Source organism: Grampus griseus, assembly GCF_964374135.1.
Source record: "Grampus griseus genome assembly, chromosome: 10".
Taxonomy (NCBI): domain Eukaryota; kingdom Metazoa; phylum Chordata; class Mammalia; order Artiodactyla; family Delphinidae; genus Grampus; species Grampus griseus.
The window spans coordinates 56,190,186-56,215,515 of record NC_139004.1 but is presented as its reverse complement, the minus strand read 5'-3'; the positions used below and the strand labels follow the sequence as shown (position 1 = coordinate 56,215,515).

Here is a 25,330-nt window from a genome sequence, read left to right as displayed (position 1 = left end):
GCAGAACTCAGGTCAACAACCAGCATCGTGCCCATTAAAGGTGAGAGTGAGAAGGATGTTCACTAGGTCTGGCATTGCTCCCTACTGCCATGAAATGAGAGGAGGAACATTGCTCCAGAAGAAGAAGTGAAGTTTAATATCAGAAACGACGGAGTAAAATCACTATTTGCACATGACATGATTTCTACCTAAGAAAGGCTTAGATTAATGAAACTGAAAAACTAGGATATAATTTTAGTAAAGTCACCAGTTAAACTTATGCCAAACTTGAAAGCTTTTTTTTTTCATATACATGTAAAAGCCAGCTACAAAGGAAAAGGACCCCATTTACAGCAACAAACAGCCAGGAATAATAAAAACACGCAGGAGGGCTTCCCTGGTGGCGCAGTGGTTGAGAGTCCGCCTGCCGATGCAGGGGACACGGGTTCGTGCCCCGGTCCGGGAGGATCCCACGTGCCGCGGAGCGCCTGGGCCCGTGAGCCATGGCCGCTGAGCCTGCGCGTCCAGAGCCTGTGCTCCGCAACGGGAGAGGCCACAACAGTGAGAGGCCCATGTACCGCCAAAAAAAAAAACATGCAGGAAAGGTGGAGAAAATGATGATGCTTTTTTGAGAGAGAGAAAGGAAAAAAAGTAGGTGAACAGACAAAGCAGGTTCTTGAAGGAGAAACCCCAACACTAAAAAATGTATATATATTCTTCCCAAATTACATATTGAAAATAATTCCAGTCAAACTGCTATGGAATTTTTCTGAACTTAAATGAATGGCTTATTTGAAAGAATAAGCATGTGACACTAGGCAAAAAAAGTTGAATGCTAAGGGAGAAAATTCTTCTTCCAGATATTAAACTGTCATATAAAGCTTCAGCAATTACGGTTCATGGTATGACCCCGAGGTAGAGAGATGAGGGGACAGAACAGAGAAATCCAGAACTGGATCCAAATGTAAATGGGAATTCAGAACACAAAGACAAGAGTAACTTGGGTCAGTGGTGGTGCGGGTGAGTAATGGAGGGTTTAACCAATCTTTTGGAAACATCTGACGATTTGTGACTATTTGGAAGAAGTAAAGTTGGAGCTCTTGGACTTCCCTGGTGGCACGGTGGTTAAGAATCCACCTGCCAATGCAGGGGACACGGGTTTGAGCCCTGGTCCGGGAAGATCCCACATATTGCGGAGCAACTAAGCCCGCGAGCCACAACTACTAAGCCTGCACTATAGAGCCCGCGAGCCGCAACTACTGAGCCCGTGAGCCACAACTACTGAAGCCCACTTGCCTAGAGCCCATGCTCCACAGCAAGAGAAGCCACCACAATGAGAAGCCCACGCACCACAATGAAGAGGAGCCCCCGCTCACCGCAACTAGAGAAAGCCCGCGTGCAGCAACGAAGACCCAACGCAGCCAAAAATAAATAAATTTATATATATAAAAAAAAGTTGGAGCTCTACGTTTTTCTCCTTACACCAAAGTAAATTCCACCAACAACAGATTGAAAATATAAGTGTAGGAAAAAAAGGAAACTATGAATCATTAATAAATACTTGGGTAGATATCTGGAGATGGGGAGGAATTTCTAAGCCAACACCAAAGTTAGAAGCTATGCATAAGACTACATAAGAGTTATGATGAATTTGACTACATAAGAGTTAAAGTCTTCTGTTGGGCAATTGTGACAAAGTTAAAAGAGAAAGGACAAATTGGGGATAAATGCCACAGGCAAAGAGTTACTATGTCTGGTTTAACATCCATAAAACACTCCACATGTCCCTTCACATAATATATATTCAAATACATAAGTACATAAAAATGACAAGAAGAAATTTGGGACAAACATACCCCAACAATTCCTAGTGGTCATAGCTGGGCCATGGGGTCACAGAAAATCTTTCTGCCCAGCAGAACTGACACCCCTCCCAGGCTCGGGGAGCAACAGAACTTCCTCTTATCCCCACACTAGGAGCCTTCTGGGAGGTGAGACTCTGTGGGGCACTCCCCCAGGGCAGGGCCAACATCTGATCGATCTTTGGGCCCTTGGGTGTCTCGTCACACAGCCTAGGTGCTCAGGGGATGTCTATGGAACTCTCACTTCTGAGATAGCATAAGGAGAAAATGCTTGGCTGAGGGGGACCCCAATGACACCTTTCCCAACTGCGACTTTTAGGAGAGCGGCATCCTTGGAAGGAGTGCCGGTGACTCCTTTTCTGTAGCTGACTGCACGGCGAGGGCTCCAGCACAGTCCCTACCCGGTCCACATAAAGCCCCACCTCTCCTTCCAAAATGGTGATCGGCTCCACTAGACACCTGTAGCCCAGTTACCTTCCTTTCTCCTCTGGTGAAGCTTTAGAGTTGCATTTTACCTGCTGAGTTGAGTAAGGGCAAACAGGACAGAGCTCTTATCCAAAGGTTGCAGGCTCCACAAGGTCCTCCTTTAACTCTCCCGGAGGAAAACTGAGACCTCAGTGGAGACCTTTTCACATACAGCTCTAACCACCTGTCCACCCACAGGAACACACTGGGGGCCATCGCTGTGCCACACAAGACACATGCTGGGTCAAGGCAAACCTTCGTTTGGAGAAGTGCACACACAACGGACAAAACACAGGCTTGGCCTCCAGACAGACCAGGTTCAGATCCCAGCTTCGCTGTTTCCTAGCTGCATCATCCTGGAACCACCTGTGCCTCTTGGAGCCTCAGGTTCCTCATTTTAAAATTGGGCTTAAAAATATAGTGGGTGATTATAATTACTACTACCCCCAGTTTCACAGGTGGGTCTGTACTCGCACATATGCCCTGTCAGCCCCCTCATGCATGTTGTCTGTCTTTGCTAAAAACGGGCCCCTTGAGCACCAAATAACTCACCCATTCACCCCCCAGAATCCCACCTGGGCCCTGAGCCATATCTCTGGGGGTCCATGTGCACACATGAGGGTACATGACCTGTTCCATAGCCTTTGGGAGCTCCCTGAGAGCAGAGGCGGCCTCACTGAGGCCAAAGCTTCCAGACGGCCTGTGTGGTTTGAAAGCTGTATCTACTCTAATCTCCCTCAATCCTACAGCCTGTGGACTGCTGTTCCGTATCCTTCACTCTATCTCAGTGAGGACCAGAAAGAAGCGAGTGAAAAAGAAAGAACTGTGGCCGGTGATTGAGTGTGGTGTGATGAGGGAGCCCATCCTCGCCTGTGAGGTTGACACGAGGGAGGGGGTGGAGGTGTCACAGCAGACCCTCTTGGTCCACATCCCCACCCTGTCTCTCCAGCTGCCGGCATCTGCATTTTTTCACCAGAGAGCTTTCTCTAGTGACAAAGCTCCTCTGTCCCCTTTGCAAGGCAGGCCAGAAGTGTCAGGGTATTAATGCCCCCAGGAGCAGCCCTCAACCAGTGACTGTTGAGAGGTGGTAGGTAAAGCCTCGGCCCCATCATCGCTTGGGTAGCATCACTCTGAGATGCTTATTCTATGGACCCCGAGTTCCCCAGTGGGAGTAACCCAGTTGTCCAACAGTAGTACTTGGCTTCATAACCTGACCGTTTTCAGCTGCTTTCTTTCTTCTCTCTCACTTCCCCATTCCCCTACCTTCACCTCCCAAACAAACTACTTGCATTTGAATTCTTCTCTCAGGGTTTACTTCTGGGGAAACCTAACCAAGACATGGGTGTCACTTTTAGTTCTTGTAAAGAACGCATAGCACAGATGCTTTTCAAGCCCGTGGGGACTGTAGCTCACATTCTCAGCCCTACCAAAGGCCTGCAAACCTAGGGCCATTGCAGAAACCCACTTGGACAAAGGACTGCTCTGCTGGAAACAGCTGCTGGCTTCAAATGAGGAGGGTGTGCTGGAAAACCTGCAGGCATGGCCTCGGTCTGTCGCCTGTCACCCCCAAAAGGCACAGACACAAAGCTGCCCCTCAGTGATGAGTTTTAGCACCAAAGGCCTGATCTTACACAGCAAGACTCTATCACTATGGGGGCGGGGGTAGCATTTCTCCATTTCTTTGATTCTTGGTGGTTTCCCTTTCCAGGGAGATAAGAAATTAGCATCTCTCTCCAAGCTATTAGCTGTTTAAAAAGAGCATTTAATACTTAAAAACTACTAGTGCAATGTAAAACCTAATGGAACTGACACAGTAGTCATAAAGTAGATAGAAGGACAGAAATATCCTTCATTTATCTATATACATATCCACCATCCATACATTTGTTCATTCAACAATGTTAAGACCCGACTACATCCCAGGCATTTAGGTGTCAGGGATGAATCAGTGACTAAAAAGTCATTCAAGACAGTTAGAAACAATTAGTTTGTCAGATGACAGGTTTGATGAAGAAAATTAGGGTACAGGGATGAGATAAGGATGTCTGGAACAGTAGGATATTTCTAATCAGGTGCCATCTGACCAGAGGCAAGAAGTAAGTGAGGGAGTGGGCCATATGCACATCTGAAGAAGAGTCAGTGCAAAGGCCCTGAGGCATGAACAAGCTTGGTGTGTTGAAAGGAACAGCAAGGAGGCCATTGCGGCTACAGTGGAGAGGGCAAGGAGGAGAGGGGTGGATATGTTCACAGAAGCAGCAATTGGGTTGGGTCTTATGGAGCCTTATGGGCACTGAACGGAACGAAGCTTTACAATGAGATGGGAAGCCATTGGAGGGTTGTATGCAAAGGAGTGTAACAGAGCAAGGGTGAAAGCAGGAGTCTAATTAGGAAGGAAGCCACTGCAGCAAATAATAGGCAAAGAAGATGGTAACCTGGGCCAGGATGGAAGCAATGATGATGGCAAAAAGTGGTTGCCTTAGGGACGGACTCTGCAGGTCCAGTCAGCAGGCCATGGTGGGACAGCTGAGGGGTGAGAGAGAAAGAGGGAGCCAGGAAGAATGGAGTTGCTGTTTCCTGCAAATGGAACTGGTCTGGGGGGATTAGGATCCCACTTTGGACATCCTTCTCTCCTGTTAGAAATGCTCTCATTCATGATGTGGGTGATGACCAGATGGATACAGATGTATGCAAAAAAGTATTGATCTGCACACTTAAGATGTATGTATTTTAATCTATGTAAATTGTATCTCAAGGGGAAAAATGCTATTAAAGACTAAAAATGAAACCCTCAAAATGAACTAATTAACTATACTAATAGTTGCTGATGGGTCCAGAAAAAAAAGGATGGAGAAATGAGCCCTGGATTCGGCCAGGTGGAGGTGATGCTCATCTGCATGTCACCTGTTAGTCACACAGCCAGTCTCAAGCACAGTCTACTCTCTGGCTCAGGGAACCTTCCCCTTTTCTCTAGTTGAGCACACATTCTCTTTATCTCAGTCTTAGTGTGTGGCAGCTGTGCTCACGGCTCAGTGACCCCGTCACCTCTAGGAAGGGGACCACCCCCCCCCACACCCCACACACTGTCCTGAGACCTTCCTCTAGAGGCCTCAGGACCCCTCCCTGGTTTTGAATTTCTCTGTTTTCTCCAGCATACGTTCCTTTACGGAAGAGCTCACCTTGTTGCTTCCTGCATGGTGGAATGGCTGCCATTTTAAAATTTAGCACTAGAGAGAAGCAGCATCACCTCTAGCCACGGAGACAGAGACTGATTTCCCCAGTCGGCCAACCAGATTTTCAGGAAAGCATCTGAGAGACTTCCTGGCGGCTCAGACAAGGAAAGCTGGGCCAAAAGGTGATGTTAGCACCAGCTCAGTCACTTACTGGTTGTGTGACCTCAGTTTCATTAACCTTTATGAGTCTTGAACATACAATGATTGTGTTCCCTTAACTTTGGGAGTCTTGACTCCCTCATCTACAGATTGGGAATAAGAGCCCCCATCACACAGGGCTGTGGTGAGGGCTCAATGAGATAAACCCCCCGAGCCCCGTGCTTGAAGGATGCTTCATAAAAGCCTCCTCCTTCCCTCCCCCAGGCACTCTGTGAGTGCCTCCATGTCTGCCCAGAGGGCATCCCACCCAGAGCACCCCAGGCCCCTGCTCCAAGTGCATTTAGGGTTCTCATCAATGTCTTGGTAAGTTACCAAGTTAGATGACCTGAAGTCAGGAGCTCAGACCTCCCTCAAATTTTGCTATGCAGGCAAATACCTAAGGATCTTGTTGAAATGCAGATACTGGTCAGCAGATCCGGGTAGTCAGGGTGGAGATTTTGCATGTCTAACAGGCTCCTAGGTGAGGCTGTGCTGCTGGTCCATGACTGTATTTTGAGTAGCAAGGCTATAAATGACACAACTTCCAAATAGCATAAAAAGACCAGAAAAAAATTAGAATAAAGGCATCACAAATAAATGCAAGTGTGCCGTGGCTGCCACGTTAACAGAAATATCATTTTTAGACTTGGGGCAATAATAACTCTAGGCTGGGCACACTGGATAGCAGTGCAGGCCTGAGTTTTACATTTTAAGAAGGAAACAGATAAAAAGAACAGTAAAGGGCTTCCCTGGTGGCGCAGTGGTTGAGAGTCCGCCTGCCGATGCAGGGGACACGGGTTCGTGCCCCGGTCCGGGAAGATCCCACATGCCGCGGAGCGGCTGGGTCCGTGAGCCATGGCCGCTGAGCCTGCGTGTCCGGAGCCTGTGCTCCACAACGGGAGAGGCCACAACAGTGAGAGGCCCGCGTACCGCAAAAAAAAAAAAAAAAAAAAAAAAGAACAGTAAAGAAGGGGCTGGAAATATATATACCAAAAAGTCAGAAGGACAGGGATACTGGACCTTGACCTTTCCTTTTTTTTTTTTTTTTTTTTTGCAGGGATGCTCCTTGTAAGGCTGGCCTCAAATGGATGAAATGACAGCTCTGGAAAACTGGACTGCAATGGACCACAGCTGTGCATTCATGTTGTCTCTTAAATTCCAAGGGCCTCCACAGTTGCTGATTCCCCTATTCAGGAGTTGGCAGAAATATCCTGTGTGCAACTGACACTGAGAACATCACAAAAACACCTCAAGATCTTTGTCCATATGCTTGTAATATACCTTCAGATCACAAAGAGCACCCACTGATGGTAATCCTGCTGTAGCAAGTGCTTTTAGTGGTCCACGCCATCCCCTGGGTCCCCTTGATGTGTCCACCCTCTGGCTTCAGTGCGCATTTGCTTTCACGAGCCAGCACCTGTGGGTTTTCTGAGGCCTGCCCTCTGGCTTCTGGAGCTGCTCCATCCACACCTCACCCTCAGAGCATGGAAAGTGCCTGGGGCTTCATTTCCTCCGTAACTGGCCCTTAACCAATGACCAATGCTCGTGGGAGAACCAAAGCCCAGGTTCCTGGCCTTGAGATGTGGCAGTGCCGAGGTGTGGCCCCCATTTCAGAGCTCAGGCAAGGCCACCCTCTTCATGACTTCGCCTGAGACGCACCCTTTCTTGCCCTGCTCCCCCAACTCCCCACGTGGAGCTCCCTGGGGAGCACATCCCTCATAAATCACTTGACATGAATCCTCACCTCGGGATCTGCTTCAGGAAACCCAGCCTGAAACACCTAATTCTTCTTGATTTTTTTAGTTTTCTTTTGTTGGACTTAGCAGATGAATTTCATGGCTTTCTTTTTAAGAGGTGCTGTGCTGCTTTATAAAAAAGATTTTAAATCCAAGACTCCCCCTTTCCTCTTAAAAGAGGGAATTATTAAATTGCTGTTGTGCAGTTCATTAGGAAAAAAATATAGAGGCTTAACACGTGTTTTCTAAACTCCCCCCGCACATATCTGCCCAAGTCCTGCAGCTCTGGAAAACTACTTTCGTGAAAAATCCTTGTCGTAGCTACAGCTCTGTTGACATTTCTCAAGCAAAACGTAGCCTTCCTTTCCAACGCAGTGAATACACAAATGCAGCTTTTCACATACATGAAAACTGAACCCCGCCGTGGAACACTGAGGCCACGGTGTAATTTGAAATGGGTGTCTGGGTTTCTCCCCCACTTCCTCGCTGCTGGCTGTCACAGAAAGGGCCCAGCCTTCCTTCCAGGCACAGCTTCACTCTGGGTTAGGACAGCTCTGATGGGGTCAGAAAAATGCTAGCGCGATGGCCACAGATAACCCAGGGTGAGGACCTGCAAACCTGGCCTGGTCCCTGCTCCCCACCACCCACACTCCTCCTCTCCAGGAGGAAGGTCAGGGCTGGCAGAAATAAGTCAGAAACTCAAGGGGCTCTAGGGAACATGGGATTTGCCTCTGACAAGCGGGATGGGAAAGACCACTGGAGTGAGAGAGTGTGCTCTGTGTTAAGAGCTTCAAATGGCCCTTGGATCCAGGTGAGGTCTTTTTGCCTGGCATTAAGCAGGAAGTTCAAGGTAAAGCACCAGGGGGCTCGGGGCACTGGATTAAAAACAGGAAAGGGGCGGAAAAGACTTACTATTTTCTGAGTATCAATATCCACCCTCAGGGCTCTCTTACAAGGGCAAGCAGCAAGTTCATGCATCATCTTAATGGCCTGGCCAAGATGACTATAAACATCTAAGGGTTGCATTTTACTCGAGGCTACTATTAACTTGACAAGAGACACCGGAGAAAGCAGAACACAATGAAAATCAGTTCCTGCCATGAATGGGGGCAGTGGCAAGGTGCAGGAAGGCTGTATGAAATCTGTTTACACGCTCAATGATGAGGTGCACGCACTTCCGCCCACAAACCCTTCCAAAGCACGATGCTGGGCTGCCCAGCTCCACTTAATACATTTCATTTTGTCCCTGTGTACGGATGTGGCTTCTGTGTGGAACCTTTTGTCTTGAGAACAGGCCAGGGCACTCCCACAAACATAAAGGTATACAAACATGGCAGGGTCTAATCTTGCCTGATCTACCTGGGTTAGAAACTGGATCAGTCTTATGGCCTGGTGCCACGTTGAATGATTTGCCTTGAACTTTAGAAGGGGTTGCCCTTTCTGGGGTAAATGTAGACATAGCTGGAAGAATCACTTTACAAGAGATACAAACTTGTTAGCCCTCTATGTGTCTTGTCGTAAAGAATAAGCCACTGAAAGCTGCGGAAGCTGCCCTGCAGCTTTTCCCCGCCAAAGCTGAGTTTAATTCAGAACTCAAAGCACTCACTCTCAGAGAAAGCAAAACTGGGCTTCCCTTCCAGCATCTTTCTACATTATTGTCACACCTCCCACGTTAGACCCTGTCATGGAGGAAATAAAAGGACACAGGCTCGTTCCTCCATTGCAGCTCCTCCAGAAGACTAGGAGGTGATGCAACAACTCATCAGTCGAATCCAGTGACTTATAACCAATGGTGACAAGCAGGAACTACACCTCTTACAAACAGGAAGTGCTCCGAATGCGATCAAACGCATCACAGTGGAGGGTCTATGTTCTCCCCACTTGATTCATGATCACTCATCCTCCTCACCTGTCTCCCTCCTCCAGATTATCATATTAAGTGAAGTCAGAGAAAGACAAATACCCAATGATATCACTTATATGCGGAATCTACAAAAATGTTATTTACAAAACAGAAACACACTCACAGCCATAGAAAACAAACTTATGGTTACCAAAAAGGACAGCAGGGGGGAGGGGGGAGAGATAAATCAGGAGCTTGGGATTAACATATACATATTACTATATGTAAAATAAAGAGGGAAGAGATACGGGGATATATGTATATGTATAGCTGATTCACTTTGTTATAAAGCAGAAACTAACACACCATTGTAAAGCAATTATACTCCAATAAAGATGTTAAAAAAATAAATAAAAAATAGACAACAAGGACCTACTGTATAGTACAGGGAACTATATTCAATACCTTATAATAACCTATATGGGAAAAGAATCCAAAAAAGCATAGATATATGTATGTGTAACTGAATCACTTTGCTGTACACCTGAAACTAACACAACATTGTAAATTAACTATACTTCAATTAAAAAAAAAAGGTAAGGGACTTCCTGGCAGTCCAGTGGTTAAGACTCCATGCTTCCGATGCAGGGGGCATGGGTTCAATCCCTGGTCAGGGAACTAAGATCCCATATGCCGTGCAGCACAGCCAAAAATTTAAAAAAAAAAAAAAAAGTAAAAAAAATTTCATGAACACCACATTTGGGTTGACCCTCTCCAATTCCCTCCTTCCCCTCAATACACACTCACTCTCCAGTGTCTGGCTAGCTGATCTGCTGCCCAGGGGTAGACCTGAATTGCCATCAAGGCTGCAGACAAACTAGGTTCTACCAGAAATCCAGGTCCATGGGCCAAACAGGCAGGCAAGACAAAAGGACTAGAACATGTGGAAAACAGCAAAGCGGGAGGTCACGACTGGTGGCCTACAGGCTGGATGCAGTCAAGAGGACATGTTTTGTTTGGCCCATACAATGTTCAGAGAATATTTTAATTAGCTGCCAATGCCATGAGATTTCACATAAAAATGTGGATTTTTGGCTTTTGTTGAAAAATAGGAAGTCTGGCAAACTGGCCCTCACTCCCATCTGGCAACAGGTGACCGCTGCTGGGCATGGGCTGCCTTCTGTGGAATAGGCTGGAATCCTCCATTTTTCCACAGTCTCCACTGCTTCCTACTGTCCCACACCCAGCCCCCTTCACCCATTTACAACACCTGCCTTGTCCCACTCCTGTAGACTGTGAGGTGTGCGCCTGCAGAATCCCAGTGAAGTGCTATGAGGCCAACTTACACCTTCTGGAAGCCTAGAAAGTGAAGTGCTCAGGGTAGAGGTGCTGGTGAGCCCTGCTCAGATGGCTTGCACCTTTCAGGCTGCTCCAGCCTACTTCCGGCTGCCAGGGTCTGCATCTCTGTGCCTGAGAACATCGTTCCAGAACCGTGTAGATGGCTCTGGCCATGCACGTTATAAGACATTAGTACTGGCGAATGAACACCCCGAGAAGGTCTCAACCACTGACTCTTTGGGAGGGGGTGTAAATCCCCAGCTCCCTCACCCCTGAAGCTTGTGTTCTGTCCTGTTTCCCGAGCTGCCCTGCAGGATGAAGCCCCATCACCCACTGTGGTACCTGGTGTAAATGCACCCTCTTCATTAGCTGCCTTCACCTGCCTGTATCACTTCACTTCCTTACCAGTGTTTCCTGCACCTCTCAAATAAATGAATTGACCTCAATTCCTTGTTTCAAGGTCAGCATCTGGGAGACCCAAATCAAGAGTGCACGCTGTGGAGAAAAGACTAGGTCAGGAGCCTGCCCTTCCTCTCTCTTCTTTCCCAGCGTGGGCTTCCCTAACTCCAAGGCAAACTGCTGCGTCCCCTTTGTACCCAAAAGTCAGCTGGGAGCTCTCCTGCACCTGCTCGAAGCTTACAATGTCCGTGTTCCACGTGTGCACGGCAGTCAATATCATAAAGATGTACTCATGAACCCAGCCTCTTTTTTTGAGTTTCTCTCGCTCATGTGAGTTATTCATGAGTGCAAGAGTCCTACCTGACAAGCTACTTCAGCACAGAACAGCAGGCATCAGTATTCCTAAAATGTCCTGTCATCACCCTGCCACTAGAAATGGTACTGGTCCTTTGTCCCTCATGGGCAACCTTTTTCCATCTCGCTGGATTCCTTTTGTCCCTCCTCCTTTGCTCTCCTCTGCCATCTCACCCTTACTCCAGCCCAGCTCTGGACTTCACCTCCCAAATAAATTCGCCCACCTCACCCACCGACCCCAGGTCTGCAATGTTGGCACCGGCTGACACCAACTCTTCAGACGCCCATCCATCTACCCCTAGCATCCGTCTAGGGATTCTGTCCAACCCAAGACTAGCTGTCACAGTAGCGACTTGCTTCACCTTCAAAGCAACTTCTCAGCACCTCTGTAGAGCAGCTGGCATCTTGTACTTTAAATGCTGCCTGATATGTCTTTCACCCTATTAGGCTCTGAGCTCCCTGGGAGCTAGGACCAGCGCTTACTCCTCCTTGTGTCTCCTAGCAGCCGGTACAGTCCCTGGCACTTAGCGGATACTTAATCACTGCTGTCCAAACAACTCCATTCCTGTTCCACGGATGCAAGAAGAGCTAAGTCCCTTTGTGCCAAGTAGCACCAAGGCAAGAAATGACAACTCAACTTTATCTTGATTCCAGTGCCACATAGCTGTAATGACTCCAGAGGGCACCGTTCATGTATTCTGCGGAACTGTACCCTGAGGTGTTGCTCACGTAGAGCCCAAGGTGAACGTGACCCTAAAGTTGTATGATGCAGTGGTATTCCAAACCATGTTTTCTCCATTCTTATTCTCTCTTTTAGCTTTATGTAGGTGAGAGAAAAGTCATCCCTGTGCAGCCCACATTCTTATAAGCAGCCTTCCCTTAAAGGAAGAACAAATCCACGAAAGAAGCCTCGCATGAGATAGAAAAATCCATCTCAAGTGATATTTTTTTGTTCAGTCTCAGAAACTGATACATCACTAATTGTGTGATGACAGAGAAGACTGGAGACCTTGTAGTCAGGGCCTGGGCGCTGAGTTGCTTTGTGACTCTGGACAAGAGGGACAGCTAGTCTTCCACCCATCCACCCAACTATCCATCTACCCACATCACCTGTGCAGCCATGCGAGGGGCCTGCATGGGTGACCCCTGAACTGAGATGTGAGGTCAGAGCAGTTCATTAAACAAACTGGGGCTGGGGTATTCCTGGGTAAAGGCAGCTTCAGTAATAAAGTATGAATGGATTCAAGCATGTATGTGGGGGATGGTGAACAATGAGGCCAGGGAGGAAGGGAGGCAGGAAGGATCAGGCTGGGAAGGGCCTCTCATGAACAGCTGAGGAGCCTGAGCTCCATCCTGAAGAATGTGAAGCAGGAGGAGTGACAAGATTAAGTTTCTTCTCAAATTTTTATGGTAAAACAGATTATAGGCTTGTTTTTATTAATCTTTAAAATTATATATTTACTGAGGCAATAATTTTTTTACATTTGCTTAATATTTTCAATATTTGTAAAAATTGTTTTTGCTTACTTTTTTTATTTGGCTTTAATACACTTTTTATTCAACAATATGCTGTATCTATAACTGTTTCTCAGAAAGAGTTTCATGGCTATTCAAGCTTTCATGACTTTTGTGGCAGATGCTGCCAGTGCCTTGCTCGTGTTCCCTGTAAACACCCGTAGGGCTGGTCACTTGAGGCCAGTCCCCTTCCAGGCCCAAAGCTCCCCCAACTCTCTGCCTGAGTTGTTTCCTGGCCCCAGGAAGTATGGCCCACAGCCAGGGAAGGCTGCAAAGGCTAGACAGTTAATGCCTTTGGAGTGATTCTCCATGGATGAGCAGCAGGAGTTGGTAGATAAACCCTCCAGCAGCTTCCTTACCCTACAGAGCAGTGAGTCTGAGGGGTGACTCTGTCTCTCAGAGGGTCTGCAGCAGGATGGAGCCCGAACTGCCCACAGCACCACCTGCCCCTCCGTGCACACTCTCCTGTCTCTCGTCACTCACCACTCCCACACCGTGCCCCACCCCCACCCCCGGAGACAACTCTCTAAACTACCTACACCACCACCAGTGTGTCTGGGTCTGCTTTGGGGGGAATCCAAAACAGGAGAGTTAGTAGACTTTACAAATTCTTATATATTCAAGGATATCTTTATTTTGCCTTTACCATGGAGGGCAAGTTCGTTGGGTATAGAATTCTTATTTCACCACGGAACAATAATTTCTAATTATTGCTATTAATGTTACAGAAATCTGTAGAAAATGGCTTCCTTTGTTTTCTGTTAGGTACGAGTAGTATCATTTTTATACCTGTAAAATTAGAAATGTCATGAGGTTATGTGTAAACATTAAACTGTTCTTAACACTTTTGCCTAATGTCTGCAGCACCCATTCAAGAAAACGGAGATCCTTCTTTGCTGTCTACTCATGTCTTCTATTCCAGTGATTCTGGAACTGTTTCTATTTGCTGATTCTCCAGCCTCCACCTTCCATACCTAGTCTTCACTGCCATCCTTCTCCACTGCTCTGTTCTTTTTCTCTGAATTCTCAGAGACCTCCTCAAATACACCCTCTGCAACAATGAATCAACTTCCCGTACTGCCAATTCTGCTCTCTCCTGATCATAACACATATTTTTTTTCTTTTTGGCCATGCTGCGCAGCATGCAAGATCTTAGTTCCCCAACCAGGGATCTAACACAGGCCCCCTGCAGTGGAAGCATGGAGTCTTAAGCACTGGACCGCCAGGGAAGTCCCCATAACACATATTTTGATTCTGTCATTACCTTCTTGGTTTCATTATAATATTTCCTTATCCCACTCAAAACCTTTATTTTTGCTTCTCTCTCAGCCCATTCCCTTTTCTTCTCAGTCTGTTGTTCTACTATCTGATCATTTGCTGCGTTCATTTTTTTCTTGAATTTTACTAAAAACAAAAGCAGACGCTCAGTAAAATTTACTTTTGTTTTCTATTAATAGTCTTTTAAAAGGTATGCCTTCCCTCTGTATCTGGAGGTATACTTTTCTTACTTAATGTGCTAGAACCTTTTGGTAGGGCCCATGTTGGTTCTGGTAGGTGGATCATGGTGGGTGGGCCCTCTCCTGTCTCCCTCATTACCCACCTGCATGCCGTTAAAATCTTGCTCTGAGCTGAGTGATGCCATTTATATTCCCCAGTTGCTTAACTTTGCAGTTGTGGTTGTAGTCACAGGAAGGGAATTTTTTTTCTCTATTATTCCTTCTCCTGCTACACTGAGGGCCATCTCACCCATCTGCTTTTCTAGCCAGTCCTGCCTCTGCAGCAGCTACATGATATAATGTCTCTGTGCCCTGCCACCTTTACTGGACTAATGCCCACCACATCCTGAAGAGCCTGATACCCTGTCAACTTTCTGCCAAATTGAAACCTAGTGTCCCCTGTGCCAAAGGTTTTAAAGGTTGCTGGGACTCAATGCCAAAGAGATGAAAATGTGCTCTCATTGGCCCCATGATCAGTTACAGTAGCTAGTGACACACTTGTGTCCTTCTCACATGCGTCGTCCTTGACTGACCAGAGTCCCCTTGTCCAGGATGTCAGGGAGGCTACTCACCACCCCCCCCAGTGGTCAATGATGATGACAGGGTGGAAATGGTGCTCCCCTTCCACTTCAAGGGGGAACAGTTCTGCTGAGTGATTTATGCTCTAGGGCATTCCCCCACCTCTTTCCACTCCACAACCCAGACCAAGGCTGGATTTTACACCCTTACTCAGCCCTTTCTGCCCCAACCTGCTTCCCTCACTTCTTTTCTCCTGAGAACATTCCTCCAATAAATCAGGTGCACCTGGATCACATGCAGTAAGGAGAGAATGGGAAAATGTATGTAAAACCTGTGGTGTATAACACATGGTCAATAAATGCTACTTCCCATTACCCAAATAATTATGATTAAGGATATAACCATTTGCTCATACTAATCTCTGTAGAAGATATTCATCATAATATTATTTAAAAGAGAATAAAATTGGAAATAATCTAAATATCCAATAGTAGGAATTCATAGGCAATCCATACTATATCCTATGATAGAATGTTATACAGTCTCCAAGCCAAAAAGAAAAACATGGTGAAGGGAAGTAAAGCAAGATGCAGGAGGCTACTTAGTTTATAAATTATACCACCAAATCCTAGGTACTAACAGAGTGGGGCAAGCTCTGAGCTTCCTAGCAGGCAACAGAAACAACGAAGCTCAGTTGGTTATAAGGATGACTGTGTCCACAGATATGAACAAGCCAAAATGCTCTGGAAAAGCACAGCTATTCCTAATTCTGAGACAAAGAGGAAGTTCTCCCATGGGTCCTGAGTGACAGGAATACATTCAATGTGATGACCCAGTCACCAGTCACACCCTCTTAGTTACCATAAAGGTGAGTTCCACAGGTCTGGTCCCTGAGTGAACCCCCCTCCCCCCATCCACCCTCTTATGCCCCACAAGAAGACCCATCACAGACATGACATTCTGTAAAAGAGATTCGGTGCACAGCCAGGTAATAGAACCCTGAAGATTCTTGGCTCCCTCTGGACTGGGCTTAAAATCAGGGACAATTTTGGGGGTGTAGAAGTGGCTGGAAAGCATGCCCTTCTTGCATTCAATGCCTCTGTGGTCTCCCCTACCCTGTAGCTCCAGAAGCTACACAGCATCAGAGATTCTAACATGACTGCTTGGGATGTTCTTGAAGTGCCTTTCAGGATGTCTCCATATGCCCCAGCTGCCCCCTAAGCCAGGCAGGGTTGGCACAGTCCTGTCCAAACAACTGAGCCTAGCAGGACCTGTGCCTGGACAGAGGCTGCCCACCGCCCGAAGGCACACCAAGCGCTCACCTGTGGGCAGGGCCAAGGTTTCCCTTGGAAAGTGATTCCGGCACCATTTTTACACAGACATCAAGGTGCTGCAGTTCAAATCTGTGAACACTTTGAAAAGCTGCAAAACTTCCCATCGGAACAGCTGCCCACAGTCAGACAACCACCAGGTAGAAGTCGGTCTTTCCGAGTCCACTCATTCCTCCTGCCACCTACGTTTGAGACCCATTACACTTTCTTCCCCAAAGTGGTTCACTGAGGGGGATTATGGGACTAGAGAGAATCCCAGCTCCTTTTTCCTTTCTGAGTCATGCTATTTAAACGTCAATCGTGCAAATAAATTAAATCGCTCTTTAAAACTCACTCAATTCATGGAAATAATTTAATTTCCTCAATTCACTAAAATATCTCAGGACTAAATCAATATGCCAAAGCAGAGGCAGATGTTCATGATCCTCGAATGGAAAACATCAAGGGCACCACTGGTGATAACGTGCATGATAAGCAGTGATCTGTTCTCATTTCTTATCTGGTTTTTCACAACAACTACTGACCTACAGTGGGAATATTCTAGAACATGCGTGTGCCGGAGATGATGACTGTATCATCTCAGAGAAGGGGCCAGACATAAAACTGTGCAGAGAGGGTTTCACAAGAGAGAAGGGATGGGAAACTGTGTGAGATATGGATACGGCTCTGATGCATCGTGGGCATTTACGGTTTCTTTGGCTTTTACCAACGATGCTTTCTAAGTTCAGGAGGAAAAAATTATAATTCCAAGCGATCCTCCACATAAAGGAATAACCTCTGCAGAATCACTGCATATTCCAAGGTACGATGAAAGTCGGCAAATGCACTAGATGTGGGTCCTTCTTACCTTCTGCCACATGTTGATGAAGAAGAGCTCCCGGGAAACATTGAAGGACACGTTGGCATCATAGGCATCGTCCCCGAGGTTGGAGATGGAGATGTTTAGGGAGATATTCTTCACAGCCCCCATAGCTAGATACGGGGTTCTGTCATCAACACTGCAAGGAAATATGAACAGCAATAAGTGTTCTGAAGCTTTCACTGATATAACATGAGGCTTCAGGGGATAGCTGAGAGTGGGGGCGGAAACTCTACTGGGATCAGAACTACAAGTCCCAGGAAGTCCAGTAACTAGCCATGCGTCCCGGGGCACTCAGTCAGCCCCCATGGGCCTCAGCTTCGTCATCTAAGCACGGGGAGTTCTATGGTCCTGTGTTGCCTAACTCACTAAGCTGTCCTGTGGCTCATGTGAAATCTAGTGCATCCAACTTGGAAAATTATAAGACATTTAATAACCTATACATGGAATTTGGTCATACAGTAATTTATTCAAATATTTCTGAGCACCTACTACATGCCAATCACTACTCTATGTGCTAGAGAAAGCAGTGAACAAAAGAGAGCTCTTGCTTTCCTGTAGCTTCAAGGAGACAAAAAACACATACATAAAGAAGCAAACATACAGGTCAGATTGTGATAAGAGCAACGGAGAAAACTTACAAAAGGTAAGAAGGATAGAGGACACCAGATTTGGAGGGAGAGTAGGGTGCAATTTTAAATAGGCCGATCAGGGAAGCTTCACTGATGAGGTGACCTCTCAGTAGAAATTGGAAGAAAGAAAGAGAGCAAGATAGCCAGATATCTGAGAACTAGCAAAGGAAAAGTTGCGTCTGGTGTATTCAAGGGCAGCAAGGAGACCCGTGTGGCTGGAGAGGAGTAAGGGGCAGAGTGGGAGGAAATGGGCTTCGAGGTGAAGGGAGTAGGGGTGGGCAGACCACGCATTGTGGGCCATCCCTAGGCCCATGGTTTGCCTCTGAGACAGGAGCTCCTGCAGGCCTCTGAGCAGGGCATGGTGTGACCTGACTTCAATGGTTAAAGGCTCACTGGATGTGATGTGAACTGTCTGGAGTGAGTGGTTGGTGGGGGGGAAGGAGAGAGCTTGGTTTGAAGGTACTTGTAATAATTCAGGTGTAAGAAGATGGCAGCCCAGACCACAATGTAGAAGCTGAGGTCATATTCTGGATGTCTCAAAGGTTGTGCCAACAGATTTTGCTTATGGATTGGATGAAGGGAAGAGGGGTCACTTATTGAGATGGGAAAGACCATGGGTATAGAAGGTCAGCAGAGAAAATCCAAATGCCTATTGGATTTTCAAGAAGAGATGCTGAGATAGTTGGATGTAAGGGTCTAGAGTGGAAGGAGGGGTCAGGGTTGGAGGTATGCATTTGGGTGGACTAGAAATGATCACTAGGGAATGCATGTAACTAGAGAAGGGGGTCTCATGTTTAGGAGCTAAAGATGACAAGGAGCCAGCAAAGGAGACTGAAAAAGAGTGGCTAAGGAGATGGGAGGAAAACCAAGAGAGACAGTCTCCAAGCAGCCACATGCTTCAAGAAAGGAGTAATCGGTTTCGTCAAATGTGGTAATCTAACATGAGGAATTAGAACTGGCCACTGGAATTAGCCATCTGGAGGCCATTGGTGATCTTGATAAGAACTGCTGAAGTGCAGTGACAGGGATGATCGGAGTTGGTCTGAGAGAGGTAGGAGGAGAAGAAATGGAAACAATAAGCACAGCTGACTCTTTGGAGAAATTTTTCTATAAAGGAAATTTTTCTATAAAGCTGACTCTTTGGAGGAATTTTTCTATAAAGGAAAGCAGAGAAATAGGATTGACAGCTGGTGGGGGAAGTGGGCTCAAGGGAATTGTTTTTTTCTTTTCAGATGGGAATTATCATGGCATATTTACATGATCACAGGAAGGATCTACTAGACAGGGGACAATTAATAAAGACATGACAGGGCACAGCTGCTGGATGGCCTGGTGAACAAACGGAGGGGCAGGCCTCAGCTGGTACGAAGTGAGAAAGTGGAGCGCATGGCCCAGATGCATCAGTAGAAGGGTGGCAGGAACAAACGAAAGTTCCCCTGTGATTGCTTCCACTTCGCAGTGAAATAGAAGCAGCGTCAAAGACTGGGAAGGGAGAGGGGGAGAGGGGAATATTTGAAGGGTGAGGAGATGGAGGGAAATGGCAGCCCAGGAGAGCGGGGGAGGGAATGGACCATCAACGGCATGAGGATGATGGTGGTGAGGATGATGACAAGGATGACGATGCACGTGAGGCTGATGATTATTAGAGAATGTGAGTTTTGGACAAAATAAATTCACATTGGAGGCCGATCTTTGACTGGCCAGCCAGTTAGTGGCAGATGTCATCAAGCATATGAGGGTTTGAGTAACGGACAGTTCTTACTTTTGGCCACTCAGCATCCTGACACGTTTTTGTTTGGGGGGAATCTCAAGAGAGGTGGAAGAACTATCAGCAGAAAAGGGGCAGACCCTCCCTCTGCCCTTCTCTTGGTCATTCAAGTGTGGGCACTTAACTAAGTGCAGTCACGTGATCTAAGGGTGGTCAAGTGGCCTCAGTGTGGGGGGTGGATGCTGCCAACTGGGGCCACGAATTTTGAGGGCTGCCCAATGACACCAGGGCCCTCTGAGATCATCTGAGGTGGTTGCAGAGGAGTTGACAGCCCAGGGTTGGCATCCTGGGCTAAGCCTTGCCTCTCCCTCCTGCCTAGGCTCTGAACCAACCCATATCCTTCCAATAAATTCCTTTTCCACTTAAATTAACAAGCACATGTTTATTGTTGTTTGCAACCATTAATACAGCATGAAAGAGAAGAGAACTCTCCAAAATCTCAGTAGGCTATAAAACTTTGAAATATGCATTTTTTGGGGGGAGGGGATCATCATTACCCATCCATGAAGAGAGGACCTCACTTTCCTGCATGCCTGGCACGTCAACAAGAATAACGTGCAATGAGAGATCTGATGGCCTTGGTTTTGGAAGCAAGAGCTCTGAGGATCCAAACAAGATGTGAAAAATTAACTTGGAGAAAAGTTTCAAATTCTTGAATGGCCTCCAGTAAATGAAGACCCTGACCTCAACCTATTATTGTGGCAATTATTTATTATTGTTGGCCATTTTCATTTTAAACAATTGATGGGTTATTTCTGTCCTCCTGTTTGCTTTTTTAAGATTAAAGAAGTAATTCTCAGGCCTTGAAGAGTTATGAGAGAGCATTAGCCTTGCGTTATCTCAAGAAGGAATTGCCTAAGCACCCACAAGTAGCCTCAGAAAGTATCCATAGTTTCCAAATGAAATATTAAGCAGAGAGACAAGACAGAAAAGCCCAGGACCATGGGGCAGCGGCTGCCTGCTCACTCCAGTTTTGTCATTCATGTGATCAGCCTCCTTCCCTTGTGTGTAAACGGCAAGGGATCAGGCCAGGGATGTCTAATCTTCTGCCAGCCCCTAAAGCCTCTGTCACTTAATCAGGCAGCAAGGTCATTCCCAGGTTTTCAAAGTCAAGTAAGGCAAACATGGCTCTATGATTAAGGGAAGCCAGGGACCTCCCAGGGCTGAAAGCAAACTCAGACGTTTTAACAAAAGAAGGCTCAAAGCTGTTTTCACTCTTTCTTCACATCTGAAAGTCCACGTACAAAACAGTAGATCTCTGCTTCCAAAGCTATTCTTAGAAATGCAATGCAATGTAGTTTGCCTGGTGCTGGGTACTTGCAAACAAGTTGTCCTGAAACCTTCAACAGCATGACAGCATGAAAAGTTCCTGATGTCAGCTGTATTTTTACAGATGAGGAAATCGAGATGCAGGGAGATAAGGTGGTCAAGTTGCTGAGCTTAGAACTCAGTGCCTCCTGTGCCTTCAAAGCCCGTCCCTCTCCACCGTTGCCTGCGTTCTCCAGCCCCTCACCTGTCACACCCTTAGGATGCCCTTTCTGGTCTCCCGTCTGGGTGAAATAAATCTCCCTATTATGAGCTTCTTCAGCCGCAGGGCTCCACCAGCCCTTCATGGCATTTCCCAAGGTTGTCATGACATATTTATGTGGCTGTTTGATTAAGGATGATCTCTCTCCCCACTAGGATCTAGGCACCAGGGGGCAGGGACTTCTGTCTGGTTTTGCTCATCATTGAACCCTCAGGGATAGAATGGTGCCTGGCACACAGTAGGTGCTCAACAAACCCTTGCTGAATGAATGAATGGCATGCATGACCTCCCCACAACAGATCATGAGTTCAATCTTTACATTTACAGGTGAAGATGCCGAGCCCCCCACAGGGGAGTCCACTCTGATCAAGGTCACCAGGCCATGGAGGTGCTATGCTGGAGCTGGTGCCAAACTTCCTTCATCATGAAGGCTGTCTGAGCTACAACTCTTATATAATCTCCAGCTCAGCCAGGAAGGGCTTTGGCAAGAAATGTCATTTAATGACATCTGAAAAAAAACAGGATTCCGTGAAGACCAACGTCTCGGACGGGACTGCTAAAAGAGTAAAACAATGAGGCACAGTGTTTTTGTGCTAAACATTCCACGGGTGCTTTCTGATTTACTGAAGAACAATCTTTCTAATTTTCAAGGCATTTTAGTCTCTGAGAAATTTTCCCATTAATTCTAATTTGATTCTGCAGTCTCTTAAGTGGGTCAGATTTCTATGTACACCAATGACTCTGGTGTACTTTTATATGAAAGGCATGATTAGTCACTAACATAAGGTACAAACTGTACAGTTTCTATAAAGTTTATCTTACAGCACACATACAGCCTGCTGAAACATCTTGCTCATGTTTTATCAAAAATAATAAATATAACTGTTCTAATACATCTTACAGCAGCTGTTTGTGAACATGCTGGGTTTATATTGAAGTTTAGTGCCAATTCATTCAATACTCCAAATGTCAGATGCTGCTACGGGCATCTTAGTGGTCGTGTGGTACCTGAGGATCACTGTAGAAACTGTACTTTGACCTCACTCATTACTGTACATTAAAAACACATACCATTCAAAGTTCCTTATTGGGTAAATGCAATACATTTCCATACCAAATCATCCTATGCTGAACCATTAAAGGTCACTAAAGCAAATTCTTTTCTACCATCACAGAAACAGTTTTATGCAGATAATTCTTTGGTGAAGATACTAAGGAAAGAAACTAAAGCAGCTAAATTGGTGTTTAATAATTTTCTATTAGATCATTTTAGACCTTCCTTAAGTCTTAAAGATATAAACAATGACCTTATTTAAATAACTTGTGGTTATAATCTATCTTTTATAGAATATAATACTTTTATTTTCTTTTGCTGCTAGTTTAAATTTAGCCTGAGTAAAGGATGCTAAGACAGGGGTTAAGTCAAGCACATTCTAGTCAACTGTATTTGAGTTCACAAAACTTCCTGTTATACTGTCATTAAGACTGACATTATATTTATGAACCACAACTATATTTGATAATGACAACTAGGGTAATACTACAGGGCAGCCAAATCCACCTACTCTTTCCTTTCCTGCCTTCCTCCTTCCATCCTCCCTCCCTTCCTCTTTCTAATCATTTATCCATCCATCACTTTTTAAAACTACCTTCTCAATTTAGGCACCAAGGATACAGGTTCCAGCCCTCAAGGAATTCACAGTCTAGTGGAGGAAACAAACATGTGCGACATAAGTTAATGTCAATATGTGCTACCTGCCGACCCTTAGGGATAAGCAAACATCCTTATGAGACCCTTACGAGACCCTGTATGCGATGAGAGGACAAAGAAGGGATTCTGCAGGGACAGTGGGGTTAGGGCAGGGCCATCGGGGATATTACGCAAAGTATTATCAAGGAAGTGAACCATGAATCCTACAATTAATGGAATGATAGCCCTGTCAACAAAAATTTGGCTAAGACCGATTGTCCACACCCACACCCACACACACTGGTTTCTCCATTCATGGAAATCATATTAAAAAGGACACTGTGAAGCAGAACATGTTCTCCCATAGGAGAAATGTCAAAATCGGGGGCCACATTCCTGAGTAAGGATTCAGCATCCAACAAATCACAGATATCCTCAACAATGTGCCATAAAAGCAGTGACATAAATTATAGCCACTGTAATTTAAAATCATAAACAATTTCTAGTCTTAAAAATGAGCAGACATCATAAAATCAGAAATGGAACTTGACAGCTGGATGGGGACTCATTTGAGTCATCATTTTGCAGATAAAGGCCAGAATTAACCACTTCCCTGAGGCCACACAGAAGATAGTGGCAGAGCCAGGCAGCCCTCCTAACTCCTGGGCCAGCGATTCTGTGTGGCATTGCTCCTAAAGTACATAAAAATACAACTAAACGGTATAAAAGTTACATAACACTTATTCGGGTATAGGATGAGAAATGAAATCGTAGTTGCCTTCTTACCATTTAGAATATTTAGAATACTGGGTGCTGTCATCTCTTTACAAAAGCTATTGTGAGTGCTTATTTTTCCTCTTGACAATTTTCCTTGAAATTGGTGGAGGCATTCAGGATGACTCCAGATGCCTTCAGCAGCTATGTTGGACAATCTCCCTCTTGGCACTTTGTTGACAACTATCATAGCTTTTCAACTTTTAGTGCTTAAAATTACAAACATGAAAAAACCCACATAAAACCACAGTTGTTCATCGGATGTCTTCCTATGAGGAATATGAGCACAAGGCACCAAATAAATTATTATGTGAAGGAGATGCACCATGAAGCTGATAAGACAAGTCACGCCAAAAGAACAGGTGCAGTATAAGAGGCAAGAGAAATCCAGAGCAAAGAAATCACTGTAGACTGATGTTGCTGTAAGAAGTTCCCTGAGAGATGTAGAAAATGAGCAAATTTTAAAGGATGAGGAGCAAATGGGGGGACAGACAAATAGGAAGGACATTCCAGGCAGAGAAAAAAGTAAACAAAAGATAAAGGGATGGAAGTGACTCAGAAATAACATGGAAAGAGGCAGGAAAAGGACATTCTTAGCAATAAGATGGGTAGGACAATACTGATAGAATGTGTAGGCTGTGTCCAGATTCCCATGGACCTTGAATGTCAGAGTGCTGAGTTTATCCTCTAGGCCAGTAAACTTAACAGTTATCTTGAGTCACCAATGCCAGGTGTGTTGCAAATAATTTGTTAATAAATAACAAGGCACCAAAGTGAAGGTATTGCAAAACGTAGTAGGCTATGTATGGGTGGTTGTGCTCCTGTCCCTGGGCGTCTTATCTCTACAGCCTCCAAGGCTGCAATTCCATCTGCCAGCATCCCCATCTTTTGCCGGAGGACCTTTTGCTACAGGCCAGCTAAATGCCTAAGAATTAAGCCCCTGACATTCCCTGTAGCAGCCCTCAAACAATGACTGATGAGAATTGGTGTATAATTACCCCAGCTCTCTCATCTACTAAGTGAGACAACATAGTATGTTCTAGACCTGTGCTGTCAGATATGGTAGCCACTGGTCACATGTGCCTTTTGAGCACTGGAAATGCGGCAGGTCTGAATTAGTGTAAAATACACACCAGATTTCGAGGACTTAGTGCAATAAAACAAAAAAGGATTTAAAAATCTCAATCAGGGCTTCCCTGGTGGCGCAGTGGTTGAGAGTCCGCCTGCCGATGCAGGGGACACGGGTTCGTGCCCTGGTCCGGGAAGATCCCACATGCTGCGGAGCGGCTAGGCCCGTGAGCCACGGCCGCTGAGCCTGTGCGTCTGGAGCCTGTGCTCTGCAACGGGAGAGGCCACAACAGTGAGAAGCCCGCGTACCGCAAAAAAAAAAAAAGAAAAAAACTCAATCACTGCTTTAGTATTAATTACATGTTTAAATGATTTTTGATACACTAAATAAAATTTGTCGCACCAGTTCCACTTTAATTTTTCAATGTGGCTACCAGAAAGTTTAAAAAGTTTAAAGCCTATTGGTCAGCACTGTTCTAGATTCTCAGCAAATTCTATGTATTGTACTTTTAACATATAATATGGTTGTCTGTAATTAAGTTTCAATGGCACAGATTTGCTCATGTTACTTGCAAAATAGAGGTCTAGGGAAAATAAACTGGGGTAAAAATAAAATTGAGTATTTAAAGACATAAAATTGATAATATTTAGCTCCTGAAACTCACTTCCTTATAAAATGCTGTAATGAATATTGTAAAAATTAAAAAAAAAGGTGTCCCACATATGTACTTTTCTGCCCCAGAAGATAATTTTGACTTTTACCAAAATGTGATGCCCCAAGTTGTACACTGGGCAGGGGAACCTCA

The 25,330-nt window shown here is 45.7% G+C and overlaps 1 protein-coding gene across 2 annotated transcripts in view; it reads right to left on the bottom strand.

The window, feature by feature from the left end:
• Window positions 1-25,330, bottom strand: part of ITGA9 (integrin subunit alpha 9) — a gene marked incomplete at its 5' end in the record, with an annotated part of 366,449 nt that overhangs the window by 129,862 nt on the left and 211,257 nt on the right. For both annotated transcript variants that reach the window (XM_082664510.1, XM_082664511.1), the window contains one exon: window positions 17,053-17,203. In XM_082664510.1, coding sequence (XP_082520636.1) covers window positions 17,053-17,203 — 151 coding nt within the window. The remainder of the gene's footprint in view (window positions 1-17,052; window positions 17,204-25,330) is intronic.